Genomic DNA, 17515 nt, shown 5'->3' with positions numbered 1-17515 from the left:
CAGAGCGCGCCGCGTCCCTCGCTAGCCCAACCCCTAACCCCTAATCCCAACCCTTGTCCTTTTCTCCTATCCTCGACCACTCTGGAATAGGGCAGGGAGTACAGCGGTTCCGCCGCTCCTGCCGCTTCTGTGTGAGCCGCGTCGGCCGTCACGCACCCCCTGTTGGAGCCCGCGTCCGCCCGCCCGCCGCGCCGGGGCCGTTTAAATGGGCCAAGTTGTGGTGACGGCGGTGGCGGCGGGAGTCTCCCAAGTCCCCGCCGGGCGGGCGGGCGCGCGCCAGTGTACGCGGGTGCGCGGCCAGGGAGACAGGGCGGGGCAGGGCGGGGCGGGGGCTTGGGACCCCCGGGCGGGGCGGGGTGGGGCGCGGGGCCGGAGACTTCTCGACTCCTCACTGGCCCGCAGACTAGCGAACGGGGGGGGGGGGGCGCGGTCGCCCAAGGGGGTCCGGGCGCAGGTGGCCCAGCGCCCCGTGGAGCCCCAAGAATCTGGAGCTACGGTGCTCGGGACGTCTGCCCGGGATCGATAACATCTCCAGCAGCACCATGTCTCGGGCAGCCGAGGCCGTACTAGCCCGCCGGGCAGCGGTCCGAGGTGGCCCGGCGGTCAGCTCGGCGCCGGGGCGCAGTAGCGAGTAGAGCAGGCACGCGGTCAGGCGCCTCCCGGGCCCCCTGCCTTCAAGATCCAACTCCAGCCCGGGAACAAGTTGAGCCTCCGGCTAGGAGCCGGCTTGCAGAACCACTGGCCCGCCATGCCGGCGATCAAGAAGGAACTCCCTGGCCGCGAAGACCTGGCCCTGGCTCTGGCCACCTTCCATCCGACCCTGGCGGCACTGCCACTGCCGCCGCTGCCCGGCTATCTGGCGCCACTGCCTGCCGTGGCCGCCCTACCCCCGGCTGCCTCACTACCCGCCGCTACCGCCGGCTACGAGGCGCTGTTGGCTCCGCCGCTCCGCGCCCCGCGTGCCTACCTGAGCCTGCACGAGGCTGCCCCACACCTCCACCTGCCCCGGGACCCTCTGGCCCTCGAGCGCTTCTCGGCCACTGCGGCCGCAGCACCGGATTTCCAGCCGCTGCTGGACAACGGCGAGCCTTGCATCGAGGTGGAGTGCGGCGCCAACCGCGCGCTGCTGTACGTGCGCAAACTCTGCCAGGGCAGCAAGGGTCCGTCCATCCGCCACCGCGGCGAGTGGCTCACACCCAACGAGTTCCAGTTCGTCAGCGGCCGCGAGACCGCCAAGGACTGGAAGCGCAGCATCCGCCACAAAGGTGCGCCCGCGTTGGGGGCGCGGGCCGCTACGGTCCCTCCCCTCCGCTCCCCGAGGACCCGTGGGTCCCGACCCCACTCATTCAGCCATCTGGGAAACTCCATCACCGCCCAGAGAGGGCGCTGTGACTCCGGGGCTGCCTCAGGGACACTACCCCCCGCTCTCCAGCGCAGCAGTATCCTTAGTGGACTCGGGCGGAGCGCCCTCGGCCTCCACCATTCTCCCAGCTCCGGCTGCGCTGCCCTGGGCTCCCTGCTGCGCACTAGCCACCCGCTCCCTCCGCTCCGAAGGTCTTTGCTGGATTCCTTGGCCTCGAGGAGCAGGGGAAGTTTACGGGAACTCGGGAGAGCAGGCGGGAGGCCGGCTGGGCTGGACACTCTCCCTCACCCGGACCCCGGGACACGGAGCCACGGGTTCTGGTGGGAGTGCAGGGGCATAAGTGCGGCCAGGGTGCGGGTGCGCGCTGCTGGATAGAAGGGCAAAGGGTAGGGGTGGTGCAGGCAGGTGGGGGCCGCGGGGCCGCGCGCTAGGGCGGCGGCGCGCGCGGAGGAGGAGCGGCGGCAGAGCTGGGAGCAGTCTGTTGGGCTCCTGCAGGAGTCTGGCTCCAAGGGCGCGACGGGCGGGAGCCGGAGCCGGCAAGCGGGAGAAGCGCGGTGAGCGGGGTTGTGAGGAGTTAAAAAGTTAGGGACCCAGTAGCGTTCGACCTTGGGGTTCGCGGCTCCGCACTGGACGCCCTCTTTCTGCTGCGGGGTCAAATGCAGTCCCAGTTCCTGACTGCGTGGCTCACCTGCCCCCGGACTCGACCTTCCTCGGCCCTTCTCGGGGTTTCCGCGGACCGGCTTGGAGAGGGTGGAGCATGGGAGGAGGGCACACGAAGGAGGAGGAGGCCGCCCTTGGTCAGGGGATGGCGCTTGCCGTGACCGTCAGTTTCTGAGCTCTGCAGATCCCCGCGGGGTCCGCGAGGGTGGGGTGGGAAGCAGGACTGGGTGGCAGGTTCGGAAGTTGGACTGGGGTGGGTGTTCATTCTCGCGCCAGGAGGGGTCCCGGCCTTGGTGCTGACTGCCCCCCCGGAAGTGTGCCCCAGTGCCGACCTCTCCTTCACCGGTCCGGCCTCGCTCTCCTCGCAGGGAAAAGTCTGAAGACGCTTATGTCCAAGGGGATTCTACAGGTGCACCCTCCGATCTGCGACTGTCCGGGCTGTCGAATATCCTCCCCGGTGGTGAGATGTGGGGAAAAGCTGGGCTTCGGGGTCTTCTTTCTCCCCTGTGAAGCGTGTACATATTTTCTGGGATCCAGAATCCTAATCTCAACTCTGCAAGTGTGCAGGAGGGGCCCCAAGAGCGAATAGGGGCAACTTTGTTTCGGGTGGGAATCCTTTGGCACCTGGAGCCCCTACCCCTCTGAATTTTGCCTATCCTGAAACTTTTCCTTGGGAGCTTGGGAGCTGCTTCTCCTGAAGTTCTGGGAGTAACCCAGAGTGTGAAGTTTCCTCCCTGGAGAGTGTCTTCCAACTGGCCTAGGGACTCTGCCTGTCACCAATCTGGGGGAGTCACCATGTCATCTGGCCCAGCTTGAGAGGGGCCAATGGTACCCAGTGTAGTACTCATTCTGGAATATGACAGTGTTGGCTGACCCCAATGTGTCTTCCCTAGTGGATTTAGGCTTAGATGTGAGTGACGTGCCCTCACTGGTACCCCTACGCTGGAGCCGCCAAACAAGACCCTGGATGTGAAGGACTATCTGGGGCAGCATCCGTGCTGTGTGGGCCTTTGGTATCCAGACGCAGTCCCAGCTCCTGACTGCGTGGCTCACCTGCTGAGGCTGTTTGGAGGCTGGTGTGAGGTTCCTTGCGCAGTGTAGATATCCACTGAGATTCTCCCGTCCTAGGGGAGCAGAAGCAATGGGTGCTGTGCCTTCCCCCAAGCACTGCCTGCCCCAGCACAAGTCCTCCAGGCAGCAATGGGTGGAGGATTGATCTGAAAAGGAAACTGCATCTTGAGAGGGACTGATTTTGAGCCCCCTGGGGAGAGCCAGTTAGAGCCATGATTGCATGTTGGGTGGATTGTGCTGCTTTAAGTGGCACCACTCAGCAACCCCCTCTCACAGGAAGGGGTGGGAGAGGCAAAGGTGGATAATCTGTCTGAAAGGGCCCAGAGTCCCTGGCCTTCACTTCAGGCTTCTTTTCTTTGGAGCAGCAGTAGGGCTGGGAGGGGGGGTCCTGGATTCCTCTTGGGCCCTGGTGACAGGTAACCTGGGCAAACTGGGAAGCCACAGACACACCTGTGAAGACAGACACAAGGTCAGACACACAAGCTGAGTATGGAAGGGGGACTCAGCCATGTGCTCACCTCCCTCCACTTCTGCACCCTCTCAAGCAACAGTCTTAATTGCCACCACTTCCCTCTCCTCGTCTCTGTATTATGGATTGAGAAGCAGAGAGCAATGCATTTCCTTTCCTTCTTAAGTGAGTTTAATTTGAGCAGAAAAGCAAAAGAGGTGGTCCTGGTACCTGGGCTACAGCAGGCTAGAAAAGGGCAGAGTTGAGTGGGACTTCCCAGCAGAATGCATTCCAGATAGGACAAAGGCTGTTCCAAACACTCTCCCGAGCCCACTAGCTGGCATGAAAAGGTGTGGGAACAGACGGTGGTCACTTGCAGCCAGGTGTACGGGGTAGACTCCCGAGGGCGGGCATAGAGGAGACCAGGGCTTCAAGAGTGGGGGGAGAGGGGCTTTGTGTCTGGAGATGACAGTGGTCTGGGTCTGAACAGAGCCTTTACTCTAGAGGACAGGACTATGATGGCTGCATAGCTGCCCTTTAGGTCCAGGATGACATTTATCCAAGAAGGTCTAAAGCCCTCCTTGACACTTCGCTTCTCAAGCTGGGGCAGGGGGACTCGTCCTGGCAACAGAAGGAAGGGGGAGTCAAAGGAGGCCCTGGGGACTAAAAAGATGAAAGAGTATTAGATAATCTCAAGGCCCCTGCCACCTCCCAGAGCCAGTAACCTGTTATTAAATAAGGAAAAGCTCCTTGTGCACCAGAAAAAAATCACTTAATTTTTCTTCTTCCCTGGGGGGGCGGTCACACTGGATGATGCCATGGTGTGTAGGAAATTTACCTCTGTGTGTGTGTGTGTGTGTGTGTGTGTGTGTGTGTGAGCTCTAAGTATGCACGAGTCTGTGTGAAGTGTCTTTTGCTTCTGCAGCTCCATGCCCATGACCCCTGTCCCGTCATGGTGGGAGCAGAGGTCAGGGAAGTGGGCCTTGTTGGAAACTGGGCCTTGTTGGAAACTGGATCTCTCAGGGCTCCTGGGCTGGTCAGGGTTCCTGGCCATGTGACCTGTCAACCCCAGGCCTGCAATTTGCAAGGGACCAACAGGCTCAGGGCCCAGGCCTTAGGCTTCAGACCCCCAGGGACCTGGGTTCGCATGGCTTGGTCTCAGTAGGGAGTTCACAGCGTCCGAGTAAGGTTGCCAGGCAGACATGGGCAATGGAGAGCACTGCATGTTGAAGGAATGAGAGGACACAGATGGACTATGTGGTACAGACAGACGGCCCTGCTGGGCTCTGAGGAGCTGAGGAAGTTGGGCCCGCTACCAGGTGGTATCCCCACATTCATTCAGGCTGATGGCTGTGGATGGCTGGGCCGGAGTGTGGAGTCTGGACAAAGCAGTGCCCAGAGCAGTCTGGCCATGGCCCACACCCTGAGCCTCAGCTCTGTCCAGAGTGGAAGGCCAGTCTGTGGAGGGGCTTTGCCTGGGGCCTGTCTCCCTGCTCTTTGCCTCTGGTTAGTTGTGGCTTCTGCCAACGCTGGAGCCTCTACTCTTGGCAAGAGCAGCAAAAAGCAGGCTGGTGACTACCTATTTGACCTCAGCAAGGCTTCTGTCACCTGAGCCTGCCTGGGGGTCGAACCTGGGGTGTAAGCCACCCAGAAACTGAGGTACCTAAAATCTTGTTCTTCTCTCGCTCTGCGCAGAACCGGGGGCGACTGGCAGACAAGAGGACAGTTGCCTTGCCCCCTGCTCGAGTGCTGAAGAAAGAACTGACCCCCAATTTCTCAGCCAGTGATGGCGACAGTGATGGGAGTGGACCGGCCTGTGGGCAGCAGCCGGTCTTGAAGCAGGAGGACGACCCACACATCCGTATCATGAAGAGAAGGTACTTCTACCGAGAACCAGGGCCCGGTCACCAGCCCATGTTCCCCCCTGCTCTTGCCAAGAGTGGAGAGGCCTCCAGCTCCTAGGACAGGCTCCAGGGTCGGCAGAAGCCACAACTAACCAGAGGCAGCGAGCAGGGAGATAGAGCTCGGGCAGAGCCCACACTTGAGCCCACGTTCCCTGCTGCCATGGTGGAGGGCATGGGCATAGGGCAGAGCCATTGCCTTGCCTGACTTCTTGTCCTGGCATTCCTACCTCTGCTGTGCAGTGGTCACTTTGGGAGGCCAGCTGGCAACAGCTGGGAGCAGGAGACACTATACCTGGGCTGACACCCACCCACTGGTACCAGAGGCAGTCGCAGGGCTCACTCCTTGGCCTGGTTCCAGCCCAGCGGGGACAACTCTAGGCACTAGGAATTTGGGTTTGGTCATGTGAGTGGCAGGCAGAGGAAGCTGCAGCCTTCTCCCCAGAAAAACATGGGGACTTCTCCGAGCCTTCAGCAGAGAAACGGTGACCTTAGCTTGATGCTTCCCAACTCCTTTGTCTGGTGAGGCCAGGAGCTGCCTGCAGGCCTGAGGGCCTGTCCTGATGGCTGCACTGGCAGTTGAACTGGTACCAGATGGCACCGGAGACAGGTCTGAGCCAGCCCAGTTTCTTCCTGGCCAGTGCTCTGGGGCAGATGAGGGGCATGCCACACACATGCCCTGCTGCCCAGGTGCCTGGTCCTGGAGGCCATGCTGACTCTCTGCTTATTTCCTTCAGAGTCCACACCCACTGGGATGTGAACATCTCTTTCCGCGAGACGTCCTGCAGGTGGGGTCCGGTCCTGAGCCAATCTCCCCCCCAACACATTGCACATCTGCTTCTAAATATCTCTGGCCTCCTGCCCTTCCTCCCCTCCCTCATCTGTGGTCCATCTGTCTGTCTGTCAACTTGTCCCTGGGCCTTGGCAGCAGCACAGGTGTGCATTCTGGGCAGCTCAACCCTGAAGCCAGAGTACACTACCCCTCCCACAAGGGACTGGCCATTTGACCCCATCTGTCCAAAGATGAGGCCATGACCTCCCCCTCCCACCATCCCAGAGACCCACCAGGAGGTAAGAACTGGGCTGGGTGAGTGGGATGTTGGAGGGTGCATAACAGTTCACTAGAGAAAGGGGACAGATACCTGAAAGATACACAGAGATGATATGGGATGGGAGGGGAAGGGGGAAGCCCACACGTCCGGTTCAGTTGGACGCTAAAGGACTTTGGATAATGGGCCTCTTAGGGTATTGTCCTCCGGGTAGCGTGGACCCACCAAAAGTTCTGGAGCAGGAGTGACCAGCAGGTTGGAGCTTTGCTGAGTCCATGGTAATTTAGAAACTGTAGAAACAGGATGGAGAGAGATAACAATGAGGGTACCTGAGAGGAGGCTGGGGGCATTGGGGAGACCCAAGTTTCCAGTTCCAGAGGGTCAATGGTTTCTGGTCAGCAGGATCAGGTCTTACCCCAGGCTCCTGCAGAGGCTGTAGGAAGGGCCAGCGGGCAGTGGACATCCAGCTCTGGCTTGAGCCCAGGTGGGAGTTGGTCCTCCTCAATCCCAGCCTGGCTCTGTACCAGATGTGTGACTGTGTATGTCTCTGAGAAGGTCTGATCCTGGAGCTGAATTACAATGAAAACATCTTCAAACTTATTTCTAACCTCATTTTAAAGTTGTCCGCTTAACTGATCGTTTTTATGAACCGTCAGGAACATTGGTGACATTTTATGAAGCTTGTACTTGGGAAGCGACAGGATAACTGTCAGCAAAGGAACCCCCGGGCTGGTCCTCCTCTCTGGGACCGACTCTGCCTGCAGCCTCCTTCCTCTCGCTTGGCTTTGGGATATGGGAGAGGGTCTTGGGAGTCCAGACCCAGGCCCTAGAGGCAGTTATGATGATTTCCTGGATTTTACCAGAGGGGAGATGGGGGTCCATCTGCCCCCCCCCCCATGCAGGCCCAGCATCTGGCCAGAGGAGGCACCCAGCCCAGCTGCCTCACCTGTTCTGTCTTTGTCTCCGTGGCTCATTTTTGGCCCTGTCCATCTGTGCTTCTCTCTCTAGTCTCCTGTCTGTTCTTCAGGGTCTGTCCATCTGTCTAGTCATGCCTGTCTGTCTGCCATCATCGCCCTCTCTCCATCTGTCTGTCCTTCATTTGTCTGACTCCATCATCCATCTTTACTTGTCTGTCCATTTTCTGTCTGTTCATCCCTGTTTGTCTGACCCTGTAGTGGGCCGGTGGCACTGGCAGCTGGCAATCATAGTCCCTGCCCTGTCGAAGTCTCTGAGCTGATGGGAAAGGACTGGACAACGTGATGGTGCTGAGGGAGCCTGGAGGGGCCCGGGGCCCCTAAGGGAGGCTTGTGGTCTGAGGGTTCTCCTTCCTCTAGCCTTCCGGCATACCTTCCTGCACTTGGCCCCGCCCACAGAGCCGCCTTCCCAGTGCGGGAGAGTGTTCATGCTTCAAGAACCCTGTGCTGGGATGCCACGTGCAGAGTTCATGCCTGTCAGTCTCGTGTGTGCAGTTTCTTTGTAGTTTTTACAGGGCATAATTTGCTCAGTGATTGACCAGAACAAGTTTTTTAGGGCAAGGACAGGCTATTTTAGGGCAAGCCCCAAAGGCAGAGAACGGGGTGTCCTGGTTCCCACTGGGAATCATCCCCAATGGGCCACAGCACCCCTGAGTGCCCAATGACTGTCCAGTGCATGAAAGAGCTGATGAAAATGGATGGTGCCTGTCCTCACCAGCTCAGTCACCTGCAGGAGCCCTATAGACCCAGAATGGAACCCCCCAAGGGAGAGCTCTGAGCAGTGTTGGCCCAACTTGAGGTCCCAGCCCCTCCCTGGTGCTCAGACAGCAGCTGTCTCTCTGTCCACCAACCCCCCCCCCAAGTTGATAAGAACGAGAGACAGGGTGGATTGCTTGCCAATTAGTCCCTAAAGTACCTGCTCCCACCCCACCTGCCCTCCTGTCTGCATGGGGGGGCACCTTGTCCTAGGGAGGGGTAGGGTAGGGAGGGGAGGGTGGCCGGGTCCTGGCGTCTTTGGTGCTGAAACTGATCTGCTTAGGGGCCAGCCCTGGATTAGCCTGCTCCAGCTGCCCAGGCCAGGGGGTGGGGGCTATTTAATGAGGTTTAGGGTCGGTTCCAGGTCACTCCGTGGAGGTCCCCCTGCAGTTGCCCAGCTGGGAGGCTGCTCTGTTACAGGTGGGCCAGGGAGCAAGGGTGCTAGTGGGGAGAGGGTTCCGCCTGCACCCCACCCCCACTTCTCTGTCCTGTCCTGACTTCCTCCAGTTTCAGGCTGCGTCTGCGAGTTGACAGGTGACCTTTCTCTGTGCTGACTAACTGGGTATTGCACTGGGATTTTCTCACTCCCTTTTTCTCTGGGGTTCTGTGATGTAGGGTTGAACTGATTTAGTAGAGCAAGAACAAAAATGAGAGAACGAAAGAGTTAACACATTTTACCCCAAGCCCCCCGCCCCCAGGCCTGGCCAACGTCCTCCTGGGAGCCTTGATGTGATTGGGCTTCCATAGTGTCCATGTGTGTCTGTGTGTCTGCAGGACAGCAGCCCCTGTGAGTGCATGTGCCCGTGTGTGTCATGAACATGAGTCTCCTTGGCTGCTGGACTTTGGTCTGACTCTTGGTTTCCTTATTTGAAGAAACAGGGGTTCCATGGCCCATTGTAGTTTTAGCTGAAATAGCGTGGGCGACATGCTCACTGAAGCAGCCGGCGTAGCAGCAAGTGCTGCACACGTGTGACAGTGTGTCCTCTCTGAGCTCCTCAGGGGCAAGCACAGCGCCTGGTGGGTGCCCCGCTGCCCTCCCAGCTGGGGCCAGGGACACAGTCGCTGGTCACTCAGGAGAGAGCTTAGCAAGGCTGGGCTGGTCCAGCTCCGCACAGACCCTTCCACGAGCTGCAGTGGGGTCTGAGAGCAAGTCTCCATGTCCGGCAGACCAGACAGGGGCTAGCTTTCCTGGGTGGGACCTGCTATGGTGATTATCACACAAGTGATGTCACAGCCATACTTGGCAGTGTGCACAAGGGAGGGCCACACTCTGATGCTGTACCCCTGGTGCCATACACGCCCACACTCAAGCTCGGTCTGGCATTCCCTGTGCACCTAGCCTCACAGGGTCCCGCCTCCCGTCTTGCCTTGCTGCAGCCAGGACAGCGACCTGCCCACCCTCATCTCCAGCCTGCATCGCAGCAGCCACCTCGTTATGCCCGAGCATCAGAGCCGCTGTGAATTCCAGAGAGGCAGCGTAGAGATAGGCCTGGGAGGCTCAGGTGAGGAACCCCGGGGTGCCAGGGTCGCAGCAACTCAGACTGGAGGCAGCCCAGGCCCACGCCCTCCCAGTGTCTGCTCAGTGGCTCTGGATACCGCCACCCCAGCAGTCTTGGCAGGCAGCCAGGGAGGCCAGAGGAGGAGGCGGGAGGTGGCAAGGCCGGCTGTCCCCCGGGGCTCCATGTGATGGTAATTGTGTTAATCCCAGCCAGCAGGGCAGACAGGGGGCGGAGGCAGTGGCTCCACAGTGGCTGCTGCTGGGGTGGGCTTGGAGTGGCCGAGGCCACTGTCACTCTCTGCTCACAGGGGCATGCAGAGGCAGGACCCTCAGGGAGGTGCAGGGCTCACAGAGGCTGAGAGTGACATGCACGGAGCACCCACCAACCTCACGGAGGAATGGGGTCCCAAGAGGGAAGGGGTCAATTGCTGAGAGAAGGGCATCTAGGGCCTGGACCTTCAAATGGGTGTGCAGGAAGGTGCTGGCCCAGGAGCTCTGGGGTCACCTTGGAGGGGTGGGTGACAGCAGCAGCCCTTTGCTGTCCTATGAGCCCTGGGCAGGGAAGTTTTTGGCAGTGGCTGCGGTAAGGCTGGGCAGGCATGGTCATCATCCTAGGCCTCCTAAGCATCCCATTAGTGCCCCTAGGCATGCAGGTGCCTAAGAAGGCCCTTGTGGGTGAGGGTGGGAGGCTGCTTCTGGAGCCTTGTTGGAGGCAGCCGAGCAGGCGGCTGATAAAATCTAATTGCCCCATCGATCGGGTGGAGCCTCGAGCCTCGGGAGCCCCACAATGATTGAGATATTCTGAGCCAGCAGGCCCTCCCCCAGCTGCCTGCACACAGGCTGTGCTTGGGCCTCAGCGTGGCCGGGTCAGGGTGCCCTCACTCCCTTTGGCTCAGGTCTCACTTGCCACCTGTGTACTGGGTCCAGGTTTCATCAAGGTCTCCACCTCCTCAGGGCTGTAGCCCTCCTTTGCCTCTCAGTTCTGGTGGCCCCAGCATGGGGTCATCTCTTGTCTTCACCTACTCTTCCCCAGGAGCCACATGTTAATCCTGTCCCCACAGCCCCAGCTCCTCCTTGGCCCTTGAGCAGGAAGGTTGGGGAGGACTGTGAGAGGTTCAGGGGGGTCCGAGCGGCATCTTGTGATCAAGTGTCTGCTTCTGGCTGCCCAGCTGTGTCCCTGAGTGAATGTGGCCCTCATTGAGGACTAGTCACCCAGACCCCCTGGCAGGACTTTACTGCAGCTACTGCGTTGGGTTTCACTGCCATCTCCCCCCACATACACACACACCTCCCTACGGAATGGGAAGGGGGAGAGGGATTCCCACTATGAAAAATGGGAAACAGATCTCAGGGAGGTGATATCCTTGGGTTATTTGCTAAACCTTAAAGGGTGTGTGTGTGTGTGTGCATGGGTTGGGGTGTTGACCCAGCCTAGGCCTAGCACAGCAGGATGCCCGGCTCTCTGCCTGAGACCCCGAGGCCACCAGGCTGACTACTTGGACTTCCTCGGGGCCTCATGCTGGTTTTGTCCCCCATCCTGCTGAGCCCAAGGTAAGGATGGGACAGGGCCTGGGCTGAGCCAAGGGGCGCAGGCCCGTGGCAGCAAGGTGGCTAAGATCAATAAGTTATTAGCACCATTCTGTCAGCTGTAAAGTGGAGATTGATCGTTCTGCACTTCCTGGGCTGATAAAAATGACAGATTAAGGGAATAAGGAAAAGGAATTAAGCTCTGAAGCTGGTGGCAGTGCCCCCTTGCTGAGGTGTCATGGTGGCTCTGGGTCACAGAGGGGATGGCTCTTGCAACCCACCTCTCAGACAGCCTTGTGAGATGGAGAGGGCCCCAGCCTAGGCTCAGGAGGGAACCTGGCATCCAGGTGCCATGGGCTTGGATAGAGAGGGCTGGCTCAGGGAGATGGATGAGTGTGGTTTGGATGTGGAACCTGAGAAAAAACTTTGGGGAGGGGTAAGGTGGAACTGGCCAGTGTATGTATATAGGGGGGTGCTAAGCACAGAGGGTGAGGCTGCTCAGGGCCTCCTCAGGAGCTCAGAGCATGCTTGGCAGGCAGATGGGCAGGAAGGAGTGATAGGCCAAGTCAGGGTGTTGGCTCAGGCCTTCTGGGGTCAGCAAGGGGTGTGGCCTGGGTGGAGGGCAGAAGACTAGTGAATGTGGCGGTGCACCCAACCTCAGGGGCCTTGAAGTGGGGGCTCTGGGGCCCACAGCCCGGAGACCTCCCTGAGCAGGAAGTGTGAGAAACCTTGGCATAGGACCCTCCACCGTCTGTCCTCAGTCCTGCCCTGGGAGTCACATCAGGAGCCTTTTCTTTCTCTTGGGCAGGGTGCTGAGAAGGCCTACATTAATGTGCACTGGATAGCTGTGTGGCTGGATGGGGACAATAGGGGTGCCTATGGGGTCCTGAGTTGCCACCTAAGCTGCTGTTACCAGAAATCTGCCATAACATACACACACACCCCCCCCCCCCCCCCAGAGACTAGAGTCAGGACTGTCCTCTGGCTGAAGGCCTGGGACTCACTCTACCCTTCCCCAGGTGATCTGCTGGGCAAGAGGCTGGGCCGCTCCCCCCACATCAGCACTGACTGCCCTTTGGAGAAGAAGGCTCGAAGCAAGTCTCCCCAAGGTGGGAGCCCTTTGTGGGGTTGGTGGGACAGGTTCCTGGAGGGCCAGGGTATAACTTAGACTCTCTAAAGGGTGGGGTCAGCCCAACAGCCAGTTGAAAGAGGAGAGGCCCTGGCTCTCTGATTGACAGAATCTGAAGAGTCCTCCCCATGTGTTCCTCCCAATTAGAGACTCTGTTGTTGTCAGAGCTGGGACCCAGCATGGCCCCGGAGGATCACTACCGCCGGCTTGTGTCTGCGCTGAGTGAGGCTGGCACCTTTGACGATCCACAGCGTCTCTACCACCTGGGCCTCCCCAGCCACGGTGTGTGCCCTTTACCACCTGTGCTGGGCTCTCCCTGCCCCTGAGGCCAATTGGGTGCAGGGCCATCGACTCCTGAGCCCCCATTAGCAAGCTCCCTGTAGGTGTGCAGAGGCATGACTCTCTTCCTCCCTTAGCCCAAAGCAGGTCCCCATCAAGTCCCCTGTGACTCCACCCCCACCATCTCCCACCCTGATGGGCCACCTCCCTGTTGTCATGGGCAGGCATTGTCATTTCACCGATAAGGAAACTGAGTATGAGGAACCCGAGAGAGTCTCTCGCGAGCCTGAGCGGGAAGGGTTTTTTTTTTGATGCTCCCGCCTATCCATGCAGGCTGTCCTGCACCCTACTGTACATTGCAGTCCCTCCCACTCCAACTCAAGGGTGTGGCACAGTGTCACGCACTTCCAGGGAGCCTCTGGGTCTCCCTGTGGGAGGCCTCAGAGGAGGGATGCAGTCTGCCCTAGAACTTCCACTGGTGGAGACTAGAAGACAGGGTGGGCAGCAGTTGGGATTTAGCCAACAGGACCTCACTGGTACTCAGAAGCGCAGCGGGAGGCGCCGCGCCTGCCCCACCCTGCTTCTCACAGTGTGCCCTGGCTCTGGCCATCTGACCATGCCACCTCTCAGAGACCCTTGGAAATCCCACCCACCATCGCAGGGTCACACTCTGGCACCCTGCCCTCGCAGACCTCAGTCCCCAGTCTGGGGGAGCTTGGGTTTTCTGGCTGGAGGTGGGTGAGGGGGTGCTGGGAAAGCGGGCAGGATTTCTCCTCCTTACACAAGGCACTGTCCCCCAGGGCAGTCAGGCACCGAGAGCCTGAATTATTCACCAAATGTTAATAATTTAAAAATCTTCCTTTTTAATTGCTTTCCCTGCCCTGCCTGGGGCCGGCTCCGCTGGCCTGCGCGGGGGAGGGGGCGCCGGCCGCGGGGGAGCAGCGCCGGGAGCTGGGCTGTCAATCACGGCCTGCGCCGCCGCCCCCGCTGTGGAGCCGACTGTAAATAACCTAGGCCGCCGGCGCGCGCGGGGGCGCGGAGGCCCCGCTGGGATCGATGCAGGCGGCCGCGCCGGCTGGGCTCTGCGGGCTGGCACCCGGCCCGGGCAGGACCCACCTCCGCTTTTCGGGTAATTAATTTATAAACAGGCGGCGGCAGGAGCCTGCACAAATGGGGGACTGCAGGGGGACTCGGAGGCCCGGCCCTGAGCAGGCTGGAGGGATTCGGATGGGTAACAGAGTGTATCAGACACATGGATAGAGTGTTGCACCGTGTTACCTAGGAGGGGGTTACTTGGGCAGCCTCTGTCCAGGGTTGGAGACCCAACTCCTGGACTCCCGGTGACATTGCCCTCAAGGAACAAACCTGCTCCCTCACCTTTGGGCCTTTGCACACTCATCCCCACCCCACCCCCCACCCCCCAGGCTCCTGCAGCTTGGTCTCCATGCCTTCTGGGCTGTCAATATCAACGTTCATGCACCACTAGCATCCCCTGCCTGCTGTGTTTTTCCCTCCCTCCCACTGCATTCTGATTATAACATCCCCATATCCCTCTCAAATGCTTACCTTCCAAGACTGGTGGGTGCCTCCCACCTACAACTCCAGCATCCTCTAGCTTGTTGTACCATAAAGGTCTGTCTCCTCTGCCCTATAGCCTTCTGTTATCTGTCTGTTTCAGCAACTAACCAGCAGGGTAAGTGCGATGTGAGGATGTGCTCTCACTGGTCCTGGTCCTCTTGGTGTCCTTGACCAGTGAGAGCCTAGGGGGAACCTGGCCTCTGGGTCACTGCTGTTGTTCCCCCACCCCCAGATCTCCTGAGGGTCCGGCAGGAGGTGGCAGCAGCAGCTGTGAGGAGCCCCAGTGGCCTGGAAGTCCACCTGCCCTCATCCACAACAGGCCAACGTCGGAAGCAGGGCCTGGCTCAGCACCGAGAGGGTACCACTCCAGCTGGTGCCCCATCCTTCTCAGAGAGGTACTGAGGTGACTGCATCTCCAAGGCCCCCATATTGACTGTGCTTGTTGCTGGAGTGGATAGACTTTCCACCTGGTTTCTGCAGGTCAGGTCCACAGCACCTCCATACTTGTCAGCCACTTTGACTCATGCACACTCCCCTCTCCCATCCCACCCACACAGCCCTGTGGGTACCCAACATGCTAGGCACTGTGCTGACCCTAGGTTCATGGCCTGCTGTCCAGAAGGGACCTGATGCTCCCTGAGCTGGGCAGAGGCCCAGGAAAATGTTCTGGAGTAGAATGTGGCCCTCTGGTTGGAGTGGTAAGGGCGATTCCTTTTTTACTGAGCAACTGTGGTACCCACTGAATCCAGGTGCCCCTGAGACAGCTGAGCACTTTGATCCCCCAGCAGGTAGGTGAGGGTGCTTGATGCAGATGGGGGGAATCCATGGAGAGGGTGGTATAGATGGAGCAGAAGGTAGAAGAAAGGAGAATAGCGAGAGGTCTGGAAACCCGAAAGTCAGGGGCCCCTCTCCCCCCTGCGCCCCCAACTGCACAGATTCAGACTCTGGAGCCTTTGCTGGCTCAGACGAGGCCTCCCGGGTCTGTCGCAGCCGGGAGAGCCCAGGACAGGACAGAGGCTGGTAGACCTGCAAAGGCCGAGGGGTGAATGAGTTAGGGGACTGAAAGAGCTGCAGGGGCTCTGCGCCTCTACTGTCAGGCGGCCACTGCACACCTCCGCCCTGCGCCCCCCCCCCCCCACGACATTGCGACCCCTGCCCCAGAGCGCTGTCTGCAGCCGCCTCCCGGATTGCAGCTAATTGCACCCCTCCCCCCGGCCACACGGGGTCCAGGGAACTGGGAGGCGGAGGCCCCCGCGCGCCCGGCGGTAATTACCGCTGCAGTCGCCGCGGCCCGCCGGGTCAGCGCCTCCGCGCCGCCGCCGAGATTAATTGGCGCCGCCAGCAGGGGCGGGGGCGGACGTGGGGGCGGCGCGCGGACTTGAAGCTGAAACTAGCGGAGCTTCGACTGCCCGCGGGGCCGGCAATTAGCAGCGGCAACCGGAGTGTGGAGCTGTGAGGGTGGGGGCGGGCAGTTCCGGGAATGGAGGTGGCGCAAGGCGCTCACCGGCCTGCCCTCCACAGGGAGCTGTCACAGCCGGCCCCCTTGCTGTCGTCCCAGAATGCCCCGCACATCGCCCTGGGCCCCCACCTCAGGCCTCCCTTTTTGGGGGTGCCCTCGGCTCTGTGCCAGACCCCAGGTGAGTAGACGGGTTTTCGAGCCCTTTGTGTCCTGGGGGCCCCCGTGCGAGTGGGGCGATCGGGTTTGCCTGTGCCTGACCAGGCGTCCACGAGTGTTCCAGTAGGACTCACCACTGTCAAGGACGGGAGTGGGGAGCGCTTGGGTAGCACTGGACCACTCGGCCATCTGGCTTTGTGGTCTGTCCCCTTCCCACCAGGTTTTGGCTTCCTGCCCCCTGCCCAGGCAGAGATGCTTGCCCGGCAGCAGGAGCTCCTGCGGAAGCAGAACCTGGCACGGTAGGTGACAGTGACTGGTGCGGGAGGAGCTGGCACTGCCGAGCTGGCTGACTCTGCTCTCCCTGGTCCAGGCTGGAGATGTCGGCAGAGCTGCTGCGTCAGAAGGAGCTGGAGAGCGTGCACCGGCCGCAGCTGCTGGCGCCTGAAGCTGCTCTGCGCCCGCCCGAGGGCGTGGAGGAGCTGCAGCGGCGCGGGGCCATGCTAGTGCTGAGACACAGCTCCACGCCAATGCTGGCCCTACCTCAGCAGGGACCCCCAGGCCCCGGCCCTCCCACCCCGCCCCGGGAGCCTGCCCGCCGAGCCTCTCGGAAGGGAAGCTCCAGCCCTGCCTCAGCCCGGCCCAGTGAGCCCAAGGAGACTACTGGGGCTGGGCTCTGGGTACAAGATGGCTCTGAAGATGAGCCCCCCAAGGACTCAGACGGAGAGGAACCCGAGACGGTGGCTGGTGGGGGCCAAGGCCCCACCCCCAGTCAAGCCCCAACTGGAGGGGCCAGTTCAGAGGGGAAGGGGCTTCTCTCAGGGTCCATGCTGCCCCCTCCACTGCCCCTGGGATTGCCCTACGTCAGCCCCTACTTCCACACAGGTGGGCACCCCCAATGCTTTAGATCCCTGCATGGGGTGGAAGGAGACCCATCCCCCCACCATTTCCACCAAGGGGAGAAAAATTCCTTTTAGTCATGAATGCAACATCTCTGAAAAAGGCAAAGATCAGCACATGGGTGGGAGCCTAGGGAAGAGCCCTCCAAAGTCCTAGTAACAACCCCTCCTAACCAGGCGCCGTCGGGGGACTCTTCACGGATGGAGAGGAGGCCACAGCCCCTGAGGATGTCAGCAAGTGGACAGTGGATGATGTCTGCAGCTTTGTGGGGGGCCTGTCTGGCTGTGGAGAATATGCACCGGTGAGGGGCCAGCTGCCCGAGATGGTTCTGAGCTCCCCACCCCTTGGGGCCTCCCTTCAAAGGGTGTGCGGGGAGGGACATGGGCATGCACCCCAACCCCCACCACATCTGCCTGCAACACGGGCATGTGCCCAATGCAGTTGTTTTCTACCCCTTGAATATTTCCCCCCCAAACTGCAGATAGCTCCTCTTGGTCCTGCTCTCTCTGGAAAGTCTCAAGCCACCAGATGTAGCCTTGGCTGGGCTGCAGGGTGGGCAGGCACTGTTGCCACACCCAGGCCCTGACAAGCTCCCCACCCACACCAGGTCTTCAGAGAACAGGGCATCGATGGGGAGACCTTGCCCCTGCTGACCGAGGAGCACCTCCTGACCACTATGGGGCTGAAACTAGGGCCTGCTCTCAAGATTCGGGCACAGGTGAGTGCCAACTGGGGTGGTGGTCTGAGACTTTCCTGGCTGTAGAACCCCC

The 17515-nt window shown here is 60.3% G+C and overlaps 1 protein-coding gene across 3 annotated transcripts in view; it reads left to right on the top strand.

Moving 5' to 3' along the window:
• Positions 1-388: 388 nt before the first annotated feature.
• SAMD11 (sterile alpha motif domain containing 11) overlaps positions 389-17515 on the top strand; it is a 17871-nt gene continuing 744 nt past the window's right edge. The window contains exons 1-13 of one of the 3 annotated variants that reach the window (XM_066270765.1): positions 389-1265; positions 2392-2483; positions 5238-5419; positions 6181-6231; positions 9600-9724; positions 12267-12356; positions 12524-12658; positions 14466-14628; positions 15755-15870; positions 16069-16147; positions 16219-16592; positions 16922-17046; positions 17353-17463. In XM_066270765.1, the coding sequence (XP_066126862.1) occupies positions 749-1265; positions 2392-2483; positions 5238-5419; positions 6181-6231; positions 9600-9724; positions 12267-12356; positions 12524-12658; positions 14466-14628; positions 15755-15870; positions 16069-16147; positions 16219-16592; positions 16922-17046; positions 17353-17463 (2160 nt within the window). In that variant the 5' untranslated portion in view covers positions 389-748. Of the gene's footprint in view, positions 1266-2391; positions 2484-5237; positions 5420-6180; positions 6232-9599; positions 9725-12266; positions 12357-12523; positions 12659-14465; positions 14629-15754; positions 15871-16068; positions 16148-16218; positions 16731-16921; positions 17047-17352; positions 17464-17515 lie in introns of all 3 variants that reach the window. The other 2 variants (XM_066270766.1, XM_066270764.1) reach the window with 2 other exon arrangements.

The sequence above is a fragment of the Saccopteryx bilineata genome, chromosome 3 (assembly GCF_036850765.1).
Source record: "Saccopteryx bilineata isolate mSacBil1 chromosome 3, mSacBil1_pri_phased_curated, whole genome shotgun sequence".
Classification (NCBI taxonomy): domain Eukaryota; kingdom Metazoa; phylum Chordata; class Mammalia; order Chiroptera; family Emballonuridae; genus Saccopteryx; species Saccopteryx bilineata.
This window is presented reverse-complemented; position numbering and strand designations above follow the sequence as displayed.